Below are 23,631 nucleotides of genomic sequence, written 5' to 3'. Positions count from 1 at the left end.
ATCGATTCTTTAGAAACAAGGGCATTGTGCTGGCTTCTGCAGCACATATACTAAAGTTAGAAACAAGGTCCCGATTGTTTTGAGTCAACAAAAGATAGAGAATGAATCAATCTATTTCCTCATATTCTTGAATCGGGAATATAAGATTTATTTAAAGATGATCATAGTGCAAAAGTATGTGTGAGAATGTGTGCATGTGTGTGCATATAAAGAGCAGGATAGTAAAATGGAGGAGACATTATGAGAAAAGAGAGAAAGAAAGAAGAAATTGCTGAAGAATTAGACTCAACTTTGACCTGAATATCCGAATTGAAAAATAAAGCTCATACGTTTTTTTCTTCAATGACCACAAGGGGGTGCAATTTAACAGTAGGCTGAAAAAGAGACCAGGACTAAAGAGACTTACCGTGAAAATTGTTGTCTCACTGTTAGGGAATGCTGTTGTCAAAGACATAAATTTGCATGTGATTGACAGGAGGCATATGTATATGTAGGCATTTGTTTCAGGCGATAATCATTTATTTAGTCTTTTGCCTATGACAGCATGTTTTTGTGTTTCCTTTTATTTGTTTAGAAAATGACTACAGGTGCTTTATTATAATTTGTTTTTCATTTAACTACAATAAAGTGGGGTCTAAGGACATGTCACATTTCCTTAGGAGTTTGCATTCCAGGAAATGTTTGTGGAGAGCTGAATGATTCATTCATTTATTTCCCAGATACTTATTGAGTCCTGCTCTGGGTTGGGGATATGTTAGATGCTGAGGATGTAGTGGGGGTCAAGACAGGTGTGGTCCCCAGTGGCATCCCCTAATACTCTCTTATCCTGAAGGAGTCAATATGTGCCGTACTGGTGTCAAAAGCTCACAAGTACACCCAGTGACCTTGGGCACATCGCTGAATCTTTATGGGTCTATAAAATTAAGGTGTCAACATAGAGCCATAGGCAATAGTTTGCCATCATTTGAAACCCTGCAGTATTCGTTGTCCAGAAGAAATCTTAAATGACAAAAAGATGTAAAATTAGATAAATACAGAGCTCCTGTGCTTTGAGGAGTTGGAGGAGCCAGGCGACGGTTCTACCTTGTCTTGCTACTGCCATTCTGAAGAGAATGGCCAGAGATGACTAGCGTTCAGAGTTTGGGGTTCCGGGCTCTGATGATATGTGATTCTGTGCAGAGCTGAGGAAAAGTAATGGCAAGTTTTGTTTTGGGAGGGAGGCTGGCAGATAAGGCCAATGTCATTTCACTTAGTCACCTTTAGAATTACAAATCACACATTATAAACAGATGACAAAACAATAATGTATTATTTTTTCATTTAATTGCTTGACTATAATACTTGAAAAGTAAAATAGACCATAATTTTCATAACTCTACCTGTCAACCTGACACCCAAGAAGTTTACACCATTTTAAAACTGCTAATTGCTTGTCCCTTAGGTTATGTTTGTAGAGTGATTTATAAACAACACGAAAGGAAGCTCAGGTTACCAAACAGAGGTATAGTGTGGCCCTAACAACCAGGTGGAGAGATAGGCAGATGATAAATAGCTGGATGGGTAGATAGCTAGATGGATAGATAGGAGGCAGGGAAAAATGAAGGAAGATCAGGAGACATAACGTGCTAAAATGCTAACTGAGAGCCAGAATTCAGGATTGTAGGGGTATTCTATTTTTTACATCTGTGTTTTCTATATATTCTTCAGTCAACATACATTCCTTTATAAGCAGGAAGACACAAATAACTTGCATAGGGAAGTACTCTTCCCTGCTTCCCCCGTAGACTCCTCCATAGGTAGGCAGGAGAGTGTGTGACTGCGCTCAGAGAATTGTATCCAAACTCAGTGATCTTGACAAACGGGAAAAATGATGAAAACATACAGAATAGAGTTCAATACACACACACGCAGGCCAGCAGGCTTTAGAGGAAAAATCAAACAAAAATAACAGAAAATTATTAGCCTCCGAGAAGTGAATAATTTCCTGTGGTTTGCTTTTCAAATGAAAGATTCTCTAAATCGATCGTGCCTTTTATCCCAAGGCCAGTTGAGTTTGAAGAATTCAGAATAGACTTTTATGAACTTGTGCTTGGTTGGTGGGTTCCTTTTCGTGTGCATCTACATGTTTAAACGTCTAGAATCCAATTTTCAATATTTTCCCCAAAATAAATCCCCTAGAATATGTCTTTAAATGACATTCATACCTTTCTACAAATTATTTGAATATTTAATAACACTTGCAAATACACCAAATCTCTTTTCGAAATGATACTGTCTACTTAGAAAAATGGACCCCACTTTTTTAGAGGACTGATGTTTAGTTTTAGCTTAAATAGTAAGCAAAAGGCTTATAAGAAAAGATAATAAAAATTGAGAAACCAAATGATGGTTTTTTTCTATATGGATTAGTGATATTTTTCATCTAACAAAGCTAATGAGGCAGAGACGTAATTAGTTCTGTCACTGCAAGTCAGCGTCTGACTGTGGTGCAGAAGAGCTGAGGATGAAGTATGAGAAGAGCTATGTAAGGGGAGGGGCAAAAGCAGGTTTACAGCTGTGAGTCTGTGAAACACAGAGTTTATTCTTGTATCATTATTTATTAATCATTGTATTATTTTCCATAGAAACAACTGCGAACTTCCTTTTGCCCTAAGCTGTATATAATCAAAGGCGCATCAGACCAGGAATCGCAGAACATTTTCTTTCTTTCACACACTATTGTAAAAGAGAACAAGTAGAGGGAACAGAAAAGCCTGGAGGTCATAAGGAAAACTCAGCATGGCTGGCAACAGATGGTATTGTACAGTGAAGAGCCAGCCACAAAGACAGCTCAGCAAGGGATGTCTGCTCTCCTGGAGAAAGTGTTTTCTCTGAAGACACGCTGCTGCCTTTTCCTGAACGAATAGATGAAAGTTCGTAGTGGCGGCTGCCCCACTCTAACGGGGTTCGAATATCAAGGCCCATCCTCTGGAGCAGGGTCCCAGCTTTTTTCTGGTGAGGAGCTACTCATCTGAAGGCAGATCAGTCTGACCCACAGCAGAAGATGCTGACGGTATACTCCTGCCTGGAGGCAGAGGGCGTGGCGCCCAGGAGGCTGGCAGCCTGGACCTTCCCACCCACAGGTGATTGATGGGCCAGTGAGCCAAGCTAGCTCCACTGTGTGCCCCATAGGTATTTTCAAATACCCAGGAGCTGCGTGTGTGTGCGTGTCTGTGTCTGGATATGGGCTGTTATGACTGAGTTGTGTTCCCCTTCAAATGTATACATTGAAATCCTAACCTCCTGCGTTACTGTATTTGGACATGAGGCTTTTAAAAAATGTAATTAAGATTAAATGAGGCCATAAGGGTGGGGCCCACATTCAATAGGTCTGGTGTCCTTATAAGAAGAAAAAGAGACACAAAGGTCATGTACACACAGAGAAGAAAGTCCATGTGAGGACAAATCAAGAAGTCAGTCATCTGTCAGGCAAGGAAAGAGGCTTCAGGAGAAACCAAATTTGCCAGCACCTTGCTCTTGGACCTCTAGCCTTATGAACTGTGCAAAAATAAAGTTCTATTGTTTAAGCCACCCAGGTTTTGAATTTTGCTCTTATATCCCAGGTAACTAATACGTGGGGGTAGGAGTGTCCCATCTTCCTGTTTGCTGTATATGCTCCCAGGGTGGCTGTTACCTCCTGGGAAGCACAGCAGATGGCAGTGGTGTCCTGTGAGTTTGTACAGCCAGCCAGTGTGTCACCTGTGTCTCTAGCTCAGATGATGAAAGGGTCGGAGATGTGAACTTCAAGGGCCAGGCTTTTTCATGGGAAAAATCAACAACTTTGCATTAAAATGTCCATATAAATATTAATCAAACTGGGGTCTAGAAAGCAAATGAGATACTGTTTAAGAGGTGAAATAAGGAACACAGTTTTCAAGCATTTGATGTGCTTGCCATCTAACTCCCTGTAGTTTGGTGATGATTTGCTGTATTTTATGGCGTCTAAGTGTGAGTCTTTGCTCCTGGACCCGGAATCCTCTCCAAAGCTCCCAGAGGTCTCCACCTCTGAGGCTCCCTGGCTACACTCGCTGCAGAGGTCTGCCGTGGCAAAGCTGAGCACAGGGCTGGTCAGCTTTGTATTGACACCAAGAATACTTTAATCTCCCAGTTGCCATAATTGGGCTATTATCTCAGCACAGTGCCAGAGCCAAACTGCCCTCTGTTCCTCAGGAGGTTCTTAGGAATGGAAACTTAGCTAATTTGTCAGGCACGTAGCTATCACCTCCTCCTTCACGACACTCCTATCCAGATGTCTCATCACAAATCCACAACAGTTAAAAGTACAGAGAGATTCATCCCTTCTCTGTTTACATAGACATTAAACCTTGCCCATACATCTGGGCTCACTTTCTGAGAGCGTGCGTGCATGAGCCTGAGACTTTCATTCAGCCAGAACACTTTTAAAGGATCAAAATAATTTCCATTGTGACATAATTACCAAAAATTAGACAGAAACTTCAAAGCTTCTTTACCCTTGAGCATTGGAAATCATGTGTTCTAGGCAGTGCCTGGAGGTGACATACAGACAGATGGCCAAGACTATGAGAATACATGGGAAATATCAACAGCAAGCCTTGCACTCAACACTCAGAATTGTCTGTCTGTGTATGAATGACCACAAGTAAATGCACCTAAATGGACAGAGGACTGGCCCACACAAGCATCTCCTTCTTAGTCCTGTGAAACTCTAAGGTAAGTCTCAATCTACTTAGATACAAACATTAAGAAGGAATTCATATCTTACCCACTGAAAAAATTATAAACTTGCTTATGAGAAGTAGGATTAATAAAGGCAGATAAGGTATTATGCTCAAAATACATATAAAGACATAGGCATTGCTTTAGAGAGTGTTTTGGAAAATAATTTATTAGATGATTGAAAGATAAACCTGATTTTCCAAGAGATATTTTGCTTTGGCCAAAACTTGATAGGGCAGAACTCCTTAAAATGAGTTTTCTGGAATTCTATTCTCTGGAATATTAATATTTCTTATGAAAGAGCATTCTGTGTTCAGATGTTTGGGATAGTACTATACTTTTAATTTTTAAAAAATTGATGGCTTAACATCTAAAAATGACCAGCCGATCATAAGTCAGCCCTAGCTTACCAAAAACATCTCGCAACTTTAAATAGCCCCAGATTATCTCCTCTGGTGGTCAGAGTGAACACGAATTTTACAAGATGCCACTTTCCGACTTAGCTAGCTGATACTGAACCTGCTCAGCCAGTCTTGCCCATTTCTTCACATGCAAAGAAACCACAATAAAGGTGCTTGCTTGCCTACAGGTTTGTGCTCTCTCTCTCTGCCTTGTGACCTACCCTGGTGCTATTTGTGTGCCCAGGGAATTAAGAGTATACTAAACCTTCAAAACTATTGGTGTTTTTTGCCTTTTATCTGCATTTGGCCTCACTACAGCTCATCCACTGTAACATGGTTAAAATAAAACTGTGGGTTAAGAAAAATCGAATATACTTCTTTATTGCAGTAGTCACAAAGACATTAATATGTAAATGTGCATTTTGAATTTTCAATGTCCAACTATTTGGCTATGAGATCTTTTTTGAGCAGCACATCTTATGGAACCAGCATTTTGGGGTCCCCTCTGGGAGGTACCATCCTAGAGAGATACTGATGATCTGTGTAGGAGACTTGGTGTGTCAGTATTTTCTGAAGATGAAAATGCACCAGCATCACTGTGAAGTACAATCAATCATTATAGTCCAAGGAACTCAATTCTGACATGACATTCAACCTGTAAAATTTCCCGTCATCAAAGATTTGGCACAAAAACACTGAATGGTAACATCTGAATGCACTTAACGAAGTTCATGGAGTCTGTACAAAGTTCATGGAGTCCATAAATCTATTACCCTTCCCAATTTGAATACATCCTTTGTGCATAAGACAAGCGCTTCCTAGATGTCTTCTCCTGCATATTTATCAGGCACCTTAACCTTAACCTGTTCAAGTTGAACCAAGTTTCACATTCCCATTCTACTTTCCTCAACTAACATTTCCATATAGCCATCCACTTATGCCAGAAACCCAGGAACCTATCAGTCACTTCACTGTCCCTTATACAGTCCCATCCATTGTCCATTAGTCACTTTGTTTCAGTGTGTGTCCTGTGATATCTATCCTCTTCCTCTCCAGTGCAGGCCCTAGTCCAGACCCTCGTGGTCACAGAGTATTCCTACTCTCCCTTCCCTGATCTGCCCCGTCGCTCTCATCGTCTTTCCTTCATACTGCTACCACTGTGATTTTTCTAGAGTCCACTTTTATTATATTATTATGTTCTTATACACTACCTGCCAATTGACTTGCCATCATGGTATATAAAACAAAGTCCAAATTCCTTACTCTGTTACACCATTTTTCTACTGTCCCATCCATGCCCTCTTTTCTAATCATCTCTGAATGCCCATCTCTAGCACAAGATACGACCCAGTTATATTAATCTGGCTTCTCTGCTCCCAACATGACCAGCGGTGCTATACCTTGGCACTTTCCCACTTTTTACCGGGAACCACCTTACCCCCACATTGACACCCTAATCATCTTTCATCCACTCATCTTTCAAGACCAGGCTCAAGAATATCCTTGGCTATGAAGCATTTCCTGGTCCCTTTCCTATCTTCCCCCACAATACACTCTAGAGGGTTTTATTATACTTCTTTGTCCACGTGTTTGTTTTTTCCTGCAAGATGGTAAATTCCTAGAGGTAAAAGATTGGGTGTTACTAATCTTAAAATCTCCAAAGCCTGACAGAGAACTTGATCCATCGAAAAGCATTTTACAAATGCTTTTTTAGTAAAAGGACCATCATTTCCTTTCACACACAAAATAATATAAACTATGCACTGTGTGTTCCTGCTTTTATGTCATGTGTTAGTATGACTGAAAAAATGCCTCCTCTAAATTGGCCACCTGATACTGCTTCCTCCTGTCTAATATGATTGGAAAGCAAAGAAGAAACACATATTTCTCTCCAGGTTTTTTCCTCAAATCATCCTGTAACAGAGCAGTGAATTTCATCATTTTTTGCTTCTGTCTCAAAACCCCAGTCATTATTATTTTTGGAAACCAAAAAGAATGATTCCCATTTTTTATTTTTCCTCAGAGTAAATATAGCTGCCTGGGCAAATATCCATGATAGTACTCAGACAGGCTAGAAGTACTTTTTCCAGTCCTCCTATTTTAGGTCTTTAGGAGGCAAAGAATGAGTGAAACCTTTTACTTGCCGTTTTTACATTTTCAGAAGAGCAGAGGATGGTGGAGCCACTCACAGGCTTGTAGGAAGGGAAGACCATCTCAACCCTGGATCAAGCAAGAGGACTCAATGCCGAGACTCCGACAGAGTTCTTGCCATTTGTATCAAAGTGTAGGGACAAAAAGGAAATTTAAAAGTTTGATTTCCTGAAGACAAATTTCTTGAATTAATCTGAAGCCAGTTCTTGTGAGAGTCTTAAGAGCCATTGCAAATTGTTGATTGTTAAGGTTTGTAGTCCTGGGTCAACCTGATTAGTTGTTACTTATCAATACCTGATGAATGGTTCATACAAAGAGAATGGTCGAGTTAACCACATTTAAAAATTACTTCCATCTCCAGTTTCCCCCTATATTCCCTATTTGAATTGTTATAAGAGAAAATAGATTTTAAGAGTACCTTCCAAGAAAAAAATAAATGTGTTTTCAAAATAAATTCTCCCCTGATTTTTCAATGTCCTGCATATTTTTATGAAAACTCTTTATCCCTGTGGATACAAAAAGCTTATTGCCCATTCTAATGATGTGCTGGGGGACATTGCCTGAGAACTGGCAAGGCTAGGGAGGAGGCAGTAAAGGTGATGCTTTGAACTTGAAAGAAATGGAACAGAGCTTTAATACTTACAGCTGTCCTCTTCTTCAGTTATACATTTCACAACATAACAGGCGTAGATGAACCCTGCCAGCTGAAACAAAACAAAGACGCTTTAGACACGAGGCAAAGACAACAGAACTGGATCTCGCTGGGGAATGACTTTTCAGAGGCCGGCGACTGACGACTACATTTAGTGGTGTTCCAAAGTGGTTGGTCAGACTGGGTCTCGCTCCGGTGTGGATTCTTGATTCAAGTGACGTTTGTCTGCCTTATCAGTAAATATTGTCCTCTGCCCTGCAATTCTGTGTAAGATCTGTTAATTGCCAGGCAATCTAAAACAAGTTATTGTAAATGCAGGAAGAGAAAAAAAGAATTATGGCCTTTCATTAATACATTACCATTTGCATTTGTGCCGATCAACTTCTAATTTACTTACATTAGTCACTGACTATCATAAAAAGAGTTTTCAGGGAACAATATCAAGGAGATGCCATGGCATGTTGCATGAGCACTTTATTAGTAAAATGTTATTTAGACCTGAGACAGCAACCGGGCATACCAAGTATCATTAGGGGGATACGTTACAGAGCAACCATGAGGGGGACGGCTGGAGGGGATGGGTATCACAAAGCATTGGATTTAGGAATGCACACATTATGTAGTGCTTTCTGAAACATCCTACAAAAAGGTCCCTGTGGTCGGGCAAGTCTTCCTTCCTGTTCTCCGTAAAGGAGCATGGCCAAGTTCTTTGACACCTATCATCTATCCCCTTAGATGAAATGGTTTTGTATCTCCTCATATCAGCATACTATTTATTTAGTCACATTATGAACAGTGATGGACAAAGCAAACTGATATAATTTCCTGATAGGTGGAAAAACTATTACCCAAAATAATCCAGTTTGGGGGAATCTTTAAAAGTGTGTCCTCAGAACAGTGATGGAGATTATTCACAAGGCATTGATCCAGCTGGGCACTGACCCTCCACAGCAGCATCCGGTGTGGGGAAGGGACTGTGAGGAAAGGCTGCTGTCTTCCATCAGGAAGCTAGGAAACAGGGATGCCAAGATAAGCCTAATGAAGTTTTTTTATTAGCTGACAGCGATCCTTCTGGAAGTTGTGAGTGGAACATTTTAAATCAGAGGGGATGCTGATAGCTATTTAATGAGCACAGACCTTTTTGGAGACAAAGGAGGGGGCAGTTAAAAGAAACTTTAGAAAATCTCTAATTTAGGTTTGAGGGAGAGAGCATGTTCTCTTCCAAAGAGAGCAAGCATGGGATGAAGCAGTGGCTGTCCTGGCACAGAAACACTGATCCCTCTTGGGGGAAGAATGGGTGGGAGAGAAGGCCTGTACCACATATTCTTCAAGGGCTTTCATTTCCAGGTCATGGATGAGAGAGAGGGAATGTGTACCCCTGCCCTCCAGCCCCCAAATGTGGTGTCTGAACTAGCTACACACAATAGACAGTTAAATAAGGATGCCACTGATGTTATATCAGCAGTTAGTTTTCTTCGTAAAAAATGTCTTCAAAAATAATTAAATCAGCATTTTTCTCTTTGAATTATACGTTGCTATTGGCAATAAAATAGTGATAGTAAGAACTATTTCCTTATATAATAGAATTATCAGAATCATTGTTTTATGGGACTTACTTTTTGAGTACAGGATACTATTAAAAACCAGTGTTTCCCACTTGGTTTTAAGAAACATTTTGACTTGGCCAAACAAAATCACATGGTGAAGTGAGCATTTTATGGGCACTGAAAAAAACAGATTATACTAACTCTTCCCCTTTCATCCACCAGGACCCATAAAAATGCTCTAATCATTGAGTGACCCAGTCCCATGGATGCTCTGTCACTGGTACTTGGATATGACTGCGGCGAGGTAAAGAGGAAATGGGTCTCATTACAAGCTCTGGATATGTCTGTAGTTTCTCTCCTTCTTCCACATGAAGTCCTTACTATCCATAGCTAAATGCTACACATTTGTCAGTTGTTTATCTCTTCTTTTCAGTTTTAAATACTCGTTACTTGAATTCCCCATAAGCAATATATTTTTAAACAAAATCACAAACTTTTCGTTTGATTGTTACTCATCATTTCATTATTTTGGGAATAAAAATGTAGGTAAACAGCACTGATAAATTCTGAGATTCAGGGCCAATAAGTTGACATTTTTCATTAAGATGCCACTAGATCCTAGATTATTAACTGTACTGCTCTCCCAGAATGCAGGGAAGGCACTGTGTTCTGCTTACCAGTGATCTTTTAATTGTGTTGGGTTGCATTTTTTAACTATCAGGGGAGGTCCTTTGAGATAAAGTAAATCATGCTGCACTTCATTACAAAAGCATGCTGATTAAGAGAACTGTAGCTTTTAAATTGGTCACCCCTAAATACAAATGAAAATTTGTTTCCCCAAATTAATCGGGATTCATAAACTCTATTACTTCTAATTTTCTTACACCATCTACATTTCTAATTTAATTTTTAATCCTATAGTAATTTATAAAACTTGCCCACAGAAAAGGGGTTTAAAATAACCTCTAACAACTCTGACTGTCACGGGTAATGTGCAAGTCTGCTAACTGCTACCTGGGCTGCACAGATGGAATAAGCCAGGGCTTCCCAACCTCAGCGTCATGGGCATTTTGACTTGCGCAGCCTTTTTTGTGAGGTCTGCTGTGCATTATAGGACAGTTGACTAGCAACATCCTACCATCAAGACAGTTCACAATTGGGACGATCAAAAATGTCAGCAGACACTGTCATATGTTCCTCAAGGGAACAAAATTACCCCTGGTTAGATCCAGTCCTATCCTAACGGAATTTGCAATCTTGTAGTAAGAATACAAATGTAAGTGTAATTTGAAGTAAATTAAGATAAGTGTCAGAAGGAAGGAAGGAAATTGAATGTCTACTAAGTGATTACTGAAAAAATTATTTTTCATGGAATACAAATCCTTCCTAATGTGATAATTAGCTCCCTTTCTAACCTCATTGCCCACCACGCCTTTTTTTTCCACCACTCAAAATTAATGCCAGTTAGTAAGCTGTTGGTGGTTTGCTGAAATATATCAGGTGGTTTTCCTCCTGTTTTATAACCCATTATCCCACTCTGCCAACCATGCATGTGATGCGCTTCCTCCCTTCTCTCCCTGGTCAGCCTTGCACTTTTAAGACTGAATTAAAGCATTGTCTCTTCCAAGATCTGACTATTCATTATCAGGGTATGTGCATGTTGGCATTTTGGAGATGCTCTTCTAGGGATAGAAGAGCTTTGAGTGGAATAAATGAGGGAAAAGGAGAAGACATCTTCCCAACAGAACTCAGAAAAGCTCTTGGAAGATGTAAATTGTATTCAGGGAGGAGCAAACAACCCCAGTTCAGAAGCATTTGAGCCGTGTGAGGGGTGGTGATGCCCAAAGCAGCAAACAGCGACCTGTGTGGTCAGAGTAAATCTGAGCACGTGGAGTTCAAATATAATATTGTATACTTTAAAAAGATGGCTAGAATAATAACGACAGGTACCAGTAATATACTAGACAAACATACAATTATCCTCTTGTAAAAACCCAAAACATCCCAGTTGTTTTAGTCTTTGGCATTCAAAGGCGAGCTAAGCCTAAATCTGTTTACGTTCATTCATCTTTTCACCTTGATATATCTAATATGATTTGTTCACTTCTAATCCACCTTACAGGGAATTACATATTATCCTGATATCATTATTGGCTGAGAGAATATATTTTATAAGTAAATCAGATTAAACTTTTTTTTTTACCTGCAAACCAAATTATGATGGTACATCCCAGAAATTCACTTAGAAGCTAATAGATAAGAGGAAATCAATGCCTTTTGGTATTTTAAAAAAATTTAATTGTAGAAATTGAAAGTGTAACAACCTTAGTGTTTAAAACACTATCATTTGGACTTCTGTTTCCAGGAAGTTGGAATAGATGTACTTTTCTGTAACTACCCTACTACGTACAACTAAAACCTCTGGACATTGTATATGAAATAAACATAGGACGAATCTCAAAGGTAGAAAGAAGGTAGGGTAGCTGGGAAACTTGGGGTAAAAGGAAGGACATGGGAATGAGTACTCGGTATTTTTCTTTTGTCTCATATATACCAGGCTTGGAGTAAAGAAGCCCACATCCCAGAAATGCCAATGGACACAGACAAAAAATGCCTTCTCTCTCCAGCCACAGAACCAGGAAAGGGATAGCCTAACAGGACAAAAAAAAAAAACACTTAGGACAATAAAAGCTCTTCTTCAGTGAACACCTCAGAAAACAAAAGTGTATCCCCACTCTCCAGCCAAACCAGCAAACAGCAGGGAGCCACCACTTTCCTCCTGACCAGGCTGTGATGTCCGAGAATCAGGCAGGGAGCCTGGACTTTCCTTCCTGCCAGAAGGGAGAAGGTCATCCTCCTTAGTGGCAGTAGAGACCACTTTGGGAATTGTGACATCTAGCCTCACTGAGTACTAAGGATGCACCCTTCCCTTTCCACCTGGGGAGGTGTCAGAGGAGATGTAGTGGAGAATTAGAACTTTCACCAATGCCTCACAATAATGAGACCAATTGCCTGTCCTTGTCATGTCTGTTGAAGCCACCTGAAAGCAGAAACAAGTCACTTCTACCCCTTGTAGCCATGGAGGTATCAGTGAAGGCTGAGTAGAGAGCAGGACCCTCTGCTGTTTCCCAGCTTTAATGCGAAGTCTTATTCCCTTGGGTTCCCGTAGTCTGAGTGGGAACATTGGACTTCTAGGTAGTAGTGAGTCAGTGTCCCTTCTCCTTCCCCTGCCAAAGAGGTATCAGAGGAAGACAGCTAAAATAGAAGGTTTATGAAAGATCTAGATTTTCATAACATAACACCCAAATGTTCATGTTTCAATTTAAATTACTCATCATCCCAATAAGGAGGAGGTCCTCAACCTGAATGGAGAAAGAAACAATGGAAGCTGACAGAGATGTTAGAATTGTCTGGCAAATATTTTAAAGTAGGTATCATGAAACTGCTTCAACAAACAATTACAAACATGCTTGAAATAAACAAAAAATAGTGAAATCAAGGAAATAGAAGATGTAAAGAAGAACCAAATTGAAAATTTAAAACATAAAAAATACAATAACAACAAACCCCCCCTGCATAATGGAGGAGGCACAGGAATCAGTGACCTTGAAAATAGAACAATGGAAGTAACCCAATATGGATGAGGAAAACAAGTACATCGAAAGTACACTGAAAGTTGGACATAGATCCTCAGGGATCCATGGCACTCTAATGGATCTAAAACATCTAACATTTGTGTCATTATAGTCCTGGAAACAGAAACAGAGCAGGACTGTTAAAGTACTTGAAGAAATGAAAACTTGCTAAATTTGTCAAAAGATGTAAACTTACATATTCAAAAAGTCCGATGAAGCCCAGTTGACTGAAACCCGAACAGAATAATGTAAAAGATATTCATACCAAGATACATGAAAGTCAAATTGTGGAAAACAAGAGACAAAAATTTTGAAAGTGGAAAGAGGAATATATATACATTCTGAAAAACAGGTTTGAGTATCTTTAAAAACTAAACACACAACTACAAGGAGACTTGGAAATTGTACCCCTGGCCATTTATCTCAGAGCTATGAGACATGTTCACACAAAAACATGTATACACTAATGTTTATAGCAGCTTTGGCAAAGACTAGACACAAACCCACATCCTTCCGTGGGTGCATGATTGAACAAACAGTGGTCTACCCGTATCATGGAACACTACTCAGCGATAAGAGGAAGGGACTACTGATCCATGCAACAGCTTGCGTGGGTTTCCCTGGAGTTATGCTGAGTGGAAAAGGCAACCCCAAAGGTTATATGCTATATGGTTCTATTTATACAATATTCTTGATGTGACAAAATTATAGAAATAAAGAACAGATTTATGGTTGCTAAGATGGGTGGGGGATCCCAGCAAAGTGAACATGGCCATAAAACAGCAACCTGATGGAATCTTGTGTTGAGGGAACCGTCTGGCACCTTCGTGGCATCAGTGCCAGCATCCTGATACTAACACTGCGCTATAGTTTTGCAAGATGTTTCCATGGTGAGAAACTGGGTGAAGGGTACATAGGACCTCACTGTATTATTTTATACAATTGCTTCTGGTCTACAATGATCTCAGATAGAAGTTTTAATTTCAAAATAATACTTTTAAGGTGCTATTATTAAAAAATTTTGTATTATAATGTTTAAGTATTATAATTTTAAACAAGGTGGATATGCTTATGTTCTTAAGTACAAAGATATTTTAATTCTGAGCCATTACACAAAATTGAAGTCCACAATAGTTTTTGGTGTTGATACAATATCTAATCAGTATTCAACACTTTTTTTGGACTGGAAGTGAAGACTGGGGTTGGCAAAAACTATTTTTTTAATGTACAATTATCTGATTCTCAGATATACTAGTTCTATGATTCATTGAAATTAAATCATCTATTTTTGTTCTAAATTTATCATTCGGATTCTATAAACCCATGCTTTTTGTATTATGAATCTGAATAGAAGGATATTGTGTCCTCGCTGAATATTCTTTTAAGTTGTAAATGTCTTACCTGCTCTTTTGCATCCTTTTCCATTTATACAATTTGAGATTGCTTCGGCAAAGGATTCCAATATGATTATATCAGTGCTATTAATGAAGGTCTTTTATATACATTTTTTAATGCGAGCTGCTGTATCCTCTTTGTTGTCCACCAGGTGATTCGTCCCCCACGCTGTGCCACTGGCTGGACTATCAGGGCACATGCTGCAAGTTTTCTTTGCTATGAATAGTCCAGGTGCAGGTATCACCTTCAATAACTCATGGAGGATTGCCTTTAGGGCTATTGTGAATGTTCACAGCCTACTGAGTCAGAAAAGCTTTTGAGAGGATCAGAAACATATCTTAATACCAGCCTTTAGGCATTGTGCTGCATCATCAAGCATGACTGCATGAAACACTTTTTAAAAGATTAAATAAAAGTAGACATACATGCAAACTTGTATTATCTACTTAAGGCTGGGAAATGGACTAAACCAAATGCCAACACTGGCTTAACCAGTAATTTCCCATTATAAACTGGCCTCTGGAAAATGGCAGATTTTCTTTTCAGGGAAAACTTGCCAAATAGCTACCCAGGTTCAAATGAGTCTAATGTTTTAGTAAAACTGGTAGAGCAGAAGATATTCAGGCAGGGTGAAAGATGACCAATAAAAGTCAAATGTCATCACGGTTACTATTTCTCTCAGAGTTTAAATATCAGATTAACTTTAAAAACTGTATTGACAGTAGTCGTTCAACCATACTACCCATGGGACAGTTGGGAGGTGACAAAAGAAATGGCTTCTTTAGTTCAATAGAACTGTCACAAGACGCCTTCCGTCTTTGAGGTGGGAGCCATAATGGGAGTTCTCAACTGAAACTCTTCATTGAAAATAGCTGGCATTGTGTTGTACACCTAAAACTAATACACTATTACATGTCAATTATATCACAATTAAAAAATGGAAAATATATTTTAAAAAGCAACCTATCAACAATACCCCACTATTTTAGTAGTGAAACTAAATAAGATTGTATAAATGTCACATGTAACAAGGACTCTATTTATGATGAAGCCTTTGAGAAAGTGCAATTTTAAAATGTTCTGTTGAATGTAAACAATCAATACTGCTGGGCGGAAATTTTCAACAAGTAAGTACATAATTCCTCTGCAAGCCAATGGTACAAATAGTTTTTTCTCAGAGTCAATAGGGAAACTAAAGCAAAATTAATTCTACTAGTAACACATACAAAAGAAATTAGCACATTTTAAGCATGTCAACATTAATAGACAAGGCTGCTGTATTGATATATTATGTACATGAAAAAACCTACACAGAAATAGATATTGAAAAATGTGTAAAGTAAAAAACTAATGTTAAAAATATTATTTTATCTTGTTTACTTGTGGTGTACAAAAAGTTTGAGAGCAATAACATTGAATATTTGCCATTTTAAAATAAATTTTTTATTTTGGAATAAAAAGTAGACAAGTCTAGAAATTTCAGTGTATTTCATTGGACAGAGTTCCAATTATGATGTTACTGTATGTAGTTAACGAATTATTAACAAGAAAAGGGAGCAAACAGAGTTAGACATTGAGCTTAATTAACTGGGGAGCACAAGCATGTTTATACCAGCAGGAAGCTACAGCTTCACACCCAGGGGGTCACGGCACCGCTCCAAGGATACTCACACTCCTTCCTTCCCTGCTCTGGTACTACATTGCTGAGGGGTGCAGGGGTAGGTGCTTGACCTTAGAGGTCTGTCAGTCTAACTGTTGATTGACCCATCAAAGCCTGTGAAAGCTTGGCAAGTAGATTGGTTCTTTGAAAAAGCACCTGGTCCATACCAAACCCAAGCTAGTAAAATCAGCGGGAACAAACAAGTGCTCCCTCTCTCTCTGTCTCTCTCTCGCTTGTGACCTGCACTAGTCCCATGAACTCATGCATCCTCTCTCCATAGTCCTGTGGCCTTAGCAGCTGTGTGGCTGATGGCCACTTGGAGTCCACATGCAGGCTCCAGGCAGAAGCCTGAATGCTTCAGCACAGCAATGGACTGCAGCTGGGAACATAAGCTAAACTAGCTGGATGCTCCAAAAGACTAAGCTTTAATACAAAGCAGAAACTGGTCCTTAGCCTTTGTTTTGGCCAGGCCGAGGACATGGCTGAACTTTTTCCATGGTGAGATGGAGGGAGATGGGACATTGGACACTCAGGGGACAACTTCTATTTCCATCTGAATGAACCATCTTGCCACACCACAGTCTCCTGTGTGTGGCTCCTTGGAATACTTTTCTCACGATTCCATGGAAAAGCCTGATTTCCACCTACAATAATGACAATAGGAATAAAAAGCCAGATTCTCCCGAAGACACTAGGAGAATTGTATTGGAATACTAGTTGCAAAAAGAACCAATATTAAAAGAAGGTGTTAAAAGTATGTTAACATTTCTTTCTTTTTCAGAGGTGCTAGATTAGAAAATAAGGGAAATGTAGAGAACATATTTCATCTGAGTCTGAAGCACATATTACCACACCAAACTGCAAGAACCACACATAAGATGACATCACTAGAATATGTATATGCACATGTATGTGTATGTATGTGCATATGTATATGTATAAAATATGCAGGGAGGCTACACACTGGATCTTTATCTGATTAGCAACCTGGACCCTGAAACAAGCAATGACGAAGAGATCAGCCCAGTTTAGAACTGGAGGTGTTTCAAGAGGCCTGCTTCGGCTGTCTCACCTTAAGTCCTCTTCTGTACGACATTCTAAACTTCTTGAGGAAGGACAACAAGGTCTAGTAATCACACTTTGTAATTATGTGGAGGATGCCTAAACAAGCAGAGGGCCCTGCACTATCTGAAGAGAGTTACTTGCATCTAAAACAAGGGAGGTGAACAGCCCTGCCTCCTTTTGTCTTGTCAATCAAAATGCCGACAGTGTCCAATGCTGGTACCGCAGATAAAAGGAAACTCCTAAACCTAGTTGCAACCACACTGTGAAGAGCGATAGAGCAATGAGATATGATGAGCAAACTTCCAGCTCATAGAAGGTTCTCAATAAACATTTTGATGATGATGATGATGACAACAACTATGACAATGATGATGAAGGAGAGTCCCCTATACAAATTGATGGTTAACTGCTTCCTGGGAATATCACTGACAACAGGATGACCTCTCTGATCACTTCACCTCAGACATTTTAAACGTAAGAAATGAATAAAATACCATTGCTTAGTAATAAAAAAAATCATTGCCTAAAAATAAAAAAGTCCATTCAGATGTTTTCTGTGTAAATAATCAGTTAAACTAGCATTTGTCGAAGGACAGAGTGAATTCCTCCACCCATGGCAGATTAACAAGTGCCCTGTATTCTACCATGTTCAAGTAAGTGTGACGACATACAACATGCCGCTTACTATTTGATGGATGGTGAATAAGCTTTATCTTTGGTCTCCAAGATTCTGTCTTGTCCACATCTGTAGGGGAATTGGGAGCTGTCTAGGATTTCTGTGTGAGCAGCAGTCATTCCTTCCAATTTCATTTGAGGATACTAATTAAGCTAGTACCCATTAGAGACTTTTCTGAGATTGACCAGTTGTCATCTTCTCAATTAAAAGTTGATTTCAGGTTGTTTCTTTACAGAAGTACAGCGGAGAATCATAAATCTCATTAGGCAAACCGCTTGCTCACTTCCAATGCTCTGCTGGCTATGGACGTTCTGGCATGGTCAGAGCTTGGAAACACAGGCTACCCTCCCATAGTCCAGAACCTTTGGCCCAGGGTAATTGGTCGTGATTGGACGTGAGAAACAGCTAATGCTGCCCAACTTTGATGAATCTTAATAAGGCATTCCTTCTTTTAGCCTATGAGTGCCAGAAGAGGTGATAAATAACAAGTTCAGCATTATCAGAAATAATTTACTGATTAACAGTATGTGAAAATGATATCAACAAGAATAGTGCTCTAACTGTACTAAAAAAAAAACTAAATGAAAAGGAGACATCAGGACATACCAGCTAGAGAGAAAAATTGCTTCAAAATGTTATAGTAAACTTAGATATATTACTAAGGTTTTGAAAATATAGGTAAATAGAAACCTTAGAACAACTGGTTTCTTTACCCTGACATCCTTGGGGATATGCTTTATGCTCTATGAAAATATATTGTATGTAGCGTTCAATAAAGCTTGCTTCTGAAACAAAGTACTGGACGTAATATGCAGCAGAGGAAGATGAATGGGAGTGTAGACAGTAACCACCACAACAACAACAAAACCCAAGGGGAATAAGATATGGATTGGGAAAGACACAAATTTGAAGACCAGTTTTTTTCAAAACCATTTTAAAAGGCATAAAACTAAATCAAAGTGTCATTTAAAGGGCTTGTCGACTCTACGTGTAATAACTTTGGAGTCAGAACTTGGCACTGATGGGTGTTCTTCACAGATTCTTTTTCCTTTCTATCTGAGTTTCCTTATTTTCAACATAAATCTTAGATTACCTTCTTCTCCTGTAACTCATAGAAATATGAGGGTGAAAGACACAGTGTCAACTACCTCACAATGAAAGGACTTTAGTAATTACTGATAACACAATCATTATCATTTAAGAATGCATACACTAGGAAAAACTGCTATTATATTTGTGTGTTTAACTCTTTTTTTCAATGTTTAAACCTCAAAACAACCTATCACCTGAATAACATTTCATATCCTGGTAATGACTGGGAGGTAGAAAAGAAAAGGCTAGTGATTAATGATTAATATTCAAGCTAATAGCTAGCATTGTTGGACTGCCCACTATATTCTGAGCGTATCCTGTCATCTTTACAACTATTGTTCTGTCTTTTCTTTCCAGAACCCAAAAGAGTTTTCTATCATCACCTATTATTTATAAATGAGATAACTGAGGCTTAGTGAAATTAAGTGATGTCCCAAGATTAGCAGATAGTGAGGAGAGGACTTGAATCTATGTCTACAAACCTGAACTCCTATGAATTTCTCTCTTAACACAGGATTGTTAACTTATTCAACAGGTAAAACTTACTATACACTCAAATGAAGGGAATGAAAGATCAGAGCAAATTCGAATTCAGAAAAATATTCCTAAAATAAAGTTCATCTAGTTTTCCAAGTTGGAAATTGACATAGAAGATAGTATTGAGTTTTGGATTAGCAGAGCTTGGAAATCAACAAGAAACAAACCTGGCTCAGCTACCAGACAAACCACAGAGGAGTTTAATGGCACTCGTGGGAAACCTGGAGTATCTAGGAGAACTGGGGTGTTCCTCCCACTCAGTTAATTACCATTTCAGTTCTCTTTCAGCGGTTCCAGCTCATCATGATTTTATAGTCCTCCTCTGATTTGTTTACACATGCTTCTGCACACCACAGTGGGCTTCTAATATAAGAAATGTATTGGCGCGCCACTAATTACCTTCCCCTTACTGCTGGTGAGCAAGGCGAGCCTCACAGTTGGTGGTATGGTTCTAAGGGCAGGGAAATCCCATCAATGGTTCTCCTTACTTATAAGATAAGGAACTGATAGCAAAGCATTTAAGAACATACATGATTTGTCTCAAGCCTATACTTCTAGCTCCAACTCTTAATGGCTCCCCTTTTCCATAGAGAATCTCTGGGCAGTTCCCCTAATGTGCATGCCATACTTACTGTTTGATACCTTCGTGCTTTTGATTACGTCATTTTGCTACCAAACAAACACGATTAAACGTCATGTAGTGAGCATATACATGCAACATGGGCTACTTCGAGACTGCTTTTCATGGAAGTATTTCCTAAAAGCCAAAGTGCACAGGTCCGCACTACTCTGTGCTCATATAACACCCCATTCAATATCTAATTACACAACTTAATTTATTTGATTGTAATTCATATGAGCATCCTCAAGACTCCCCAAGAATATTTCCATTACCCCGGAATGTTCTCTCTTGACCCTTTCTTGTCATTCCCCCTCCCATTCCATCACCACACCACCTACCAGGCATTTCTGATTTTAATCACCATAGAATCATTTTGCTGGCTCTTGAAATTGATACAAATAGAATCACACTGTTTTGTGTCTAGCTTCTTTCATCAAACATACTATTTTTGAGATTAATCCAAAATAATGCATGCGTGCTCAGAAATTTATTCTGTTTTATTTTCAACTGGAATTCCATTGTATGGATACTCATTGTCAGTTAATTTTTGTTACCTAACAAACCACCCCAAAACTTAGGGTTTGAAACAATAATCATTCGTTTTTTGCTCACTGTCCTGTGGGGTGGCAATTTGGGCTGAGTTCAGATAGGCAGTTCTTTTGCTAGACGCAGTTGACTTCTCTCATGCACCTGTGGTTGCCTGTCAGTCATGCAGGCAGGTGTTGCCTTCAGGTTTGGCTGATTGTTAGTTGAGGTGATGAAAACAAATGACCACATATTTGTGGTCTCATCTATTTAATCATTCATCAGGGATGTCTTGCTTGTTCACATTGATGTGGCAGGTTCCAAGAGCAGTAATAGTAGGCTTAACTTTTTAAGTCTCTTTTTGGGTTATTTTTGCTATCATCCCACTGTCAAAATGCTTAGGTGTTCGTTACAGCAAAAATCTCCCATGACACAATTTATTTATCTATTCACCTGTTGAAGGGCATTAGCACTGCTTCCAGGTTTGAGCTACTATGAATAAGACTGCCCTGAACATTTCTTACAGACCTTTTTGTGAACATACATTTCTATTTCTCTTAATGAAGTACCTACTAGAGGAATTGCTGGGTCATTTCAGGGTAGGAATTTGGCCAGATGAAAGGGGTCTTGGCCTCTGTAAAAAATTAGCAGTGGATTCTCCAAGAATATAGATTGCTATTATCCAGATTTTATTATTGTTTTTAATTTTTTGGTATATTTGTACAATGTAATCATTTTCCCAACATCTCATTATGTCTTAAACTTCAAAAAAGGCTTGCTGTGCATTCTTATGTGAGTAGTACTCTGAGGAACTGAAGGAATCAAAATAATGTACAAGATGAGATGTAAAGAGAAAATATAGAACTCAGCTGAAAGAGTAGACTTAAAGAGTTTTAAGAAAGGGCCTCAGCTGTTATGGCTCCGTGGATTGAGCACCAGCCTGCAAACCAAAGGGTCACAGGTTCAATTCCCACTCAGGGCACATGCCTGGGTTGTGGGCCAGGGCCCCAGTTGGAGGTGCATGACAGGCAACCACACATTGATGTTTCTCTCCTTCTCTTTCTCCCTCCTTTCCCCTCTCTCTAAAAATAAATAAATAAAATATCTTAAAAAAAGAGCTTTAAGAAAAGCCCCAATTATTTCCCAGTGGTAGTGCAGAATACATTGTACATGTGATGGGAGTTTTGACTATTTTTTTAATCTTGAAGAACAAGTTGATCCCAGTAGATTGAAGGCTTTCTTTCACCGGCAAAGGAATGAGCATAATGTCAAGCACTTAGTAGGCTCTTGAGGATGTAATGGTTCCTATTTTCAACTACTCTCAATCTGGTATCTTTGGCTAATTCATTTAAATAATTATACTTTAAGATTCCATGATTAAATAGTGACACAGAAGGTATGTTTCACATTGTTTACAGGTCAAAGTGAAGATCAGTGAAATGCTGACTATGAATGCACTTTGAGCTCCTTGGAGAAACATTATGTCTTGTAATGATTCTTCTTCTCTCTAAAAGTTCACCAGACTTGGACTATTCAGCCATCCCCACAAGACAGAAGGTAGTTGTTCATTTTGTTTTCGCTCCCAACATGTAGTGAGTGGCTCAAGTGGGTTTTCTTCCTCTATTTTTTTCCTGTAAGGGTGTGGAAGCTGAAAACACTCAGCTGATGTAGATATTTTTATGGAAATATCTTTTAAAATTAAAGTTTAAAAACATTGGTATAGAATTGTTTCCCTTCAAAATTTTAAAAATACTTAAAAATATTTATGTATTCTTTATTAGTACATATTATTCACATACATGTGCTCTCATTCTTTCTACATATTAGATATCCAGATTATCTATTTTTATTTTCTCCTTTTAATTATTACATCATTAAATTCTTTTCATTGTGCACTTGTCAAAAATTATCAAGAAGAGTGTAACATTGATTACTTCATTAAAGAAACAAGAGGAGAGGAAAAACAAAAGCATTTGATAAGTTTTTAAAGGTATTTAAAAAGAGAGAGAGTCCTGATCAGTGTGGCTTAGTTGGTTGGGTGTCCTTCTGCAAAGCGAAAGGTCACCAGTTTGATTCTGGGTCAGGGTACATGCCTGGGTTGCAGGTTTGGTCCCTGGTTGGGGTGTGTGCCAGAGGAAACTGATCGATGTTTCTCTCTCACATTCGATGTTTCTCTCTCTATTTTCCTCCCTCCCGTCCCCAATCCCTTAGAATAAATAAAGAAAATCTGAGAGAGAGAGAGAGAGAGAGAGAGAGAGAGAGAGAGAGAGAGAGCGAGCTGAGAATGGCCTATGCAGAGATAAATTTTTTTTTCATTATTTCAAAATTATGATCCAGATACTGTTAAGAACCAAGTTTTTATTCCCTTAACTTGGCATATTAATATTGAGACTGACTTATAGTTTTTCTCCCCTAATTCCTTGGCAATATATTCCTCCATTCAGTTATATATTTTTTATTACATTTGAAAGATAACAAATGAGTGGTTTTGTTTGTTTGTTTGTTTTTTTAATAACCAGAGCATCAGAACTCTCAGGGAGAGAAGGCCATCTGCTTTTTTCTTGTCTTTAGAGATGCTGTCATTATTGGTTGTTCTCCCAGAAAAGTGAGGGTTGATGACAATCTATCTCCTCCTTTTACCTTAACGACTTCAAAACTGTTGAAATCTCATTACCGAATGTCATTGCTGAGTGCCTGTGCGCATGCATGGGTATATGTGTGCGTGTGTGCTCAAATGTGGGTTTTAAGGGAGCAAGAAATAATAGGAGATTACGTTCTGTGATTTTCACGGTCTTTCAAGAAAGTTGAGTGAGTTCTAAAATTAGCCCTGGTCTGTTCTGCACATCAATTCTCTAAAATTAAGCCAGTTTAAGAGATTTTTTTTCTACGCTTAACTGTCCCCTCCACTTCGAAAGTCCCTATGTAGAATGTGTTTG

General features: G+C 38.8%; 1 protein-coding gene across 3 annotated transcripts in view; it reads right to left on the bottom strand.

Annotated features, from left to right (window-relative positions):
• The window catches only part of NKAIN2 (sodium/potassium transporting ATPase interacting 2), an 873,382-nt gene that overhangs the window by 18,629 nt on the left and 831,122 nt on the right, over positions 1-23,631 (bottom strand). For all 3 annotated transcript variants that reach the window (XM_024552165.3, XM_053914338.1, XM_053914339.1), the window contains one exon: positions 7,933-7,993. In XM_024552165.3, coding sequence (XP_024407933.2) covers positions 7,933-7,993 — 61 coding nt within the window. The remainder of the gene's footprint in view (positions 1-7,932; positions 7,994-23,631) is intronic.

Source organism: Desmodus rotundus, chromosome 11, assembly GCF_022682495.2.
Source record: "Desmodus rotundus isolate HL8 chromosome 11, HLdesRot8A.1, whole genome shotgun sequence".
Taxonomy (NCBI): Eukaryota; Metazoa; Chordata; class Mammalia; order Chiroptera; family Phyllostomidae; genus Desmodus; species Desmodus rotundus.
This window is presented reverse-complemented; position numbering and strand designations above follow the sequence as displayed.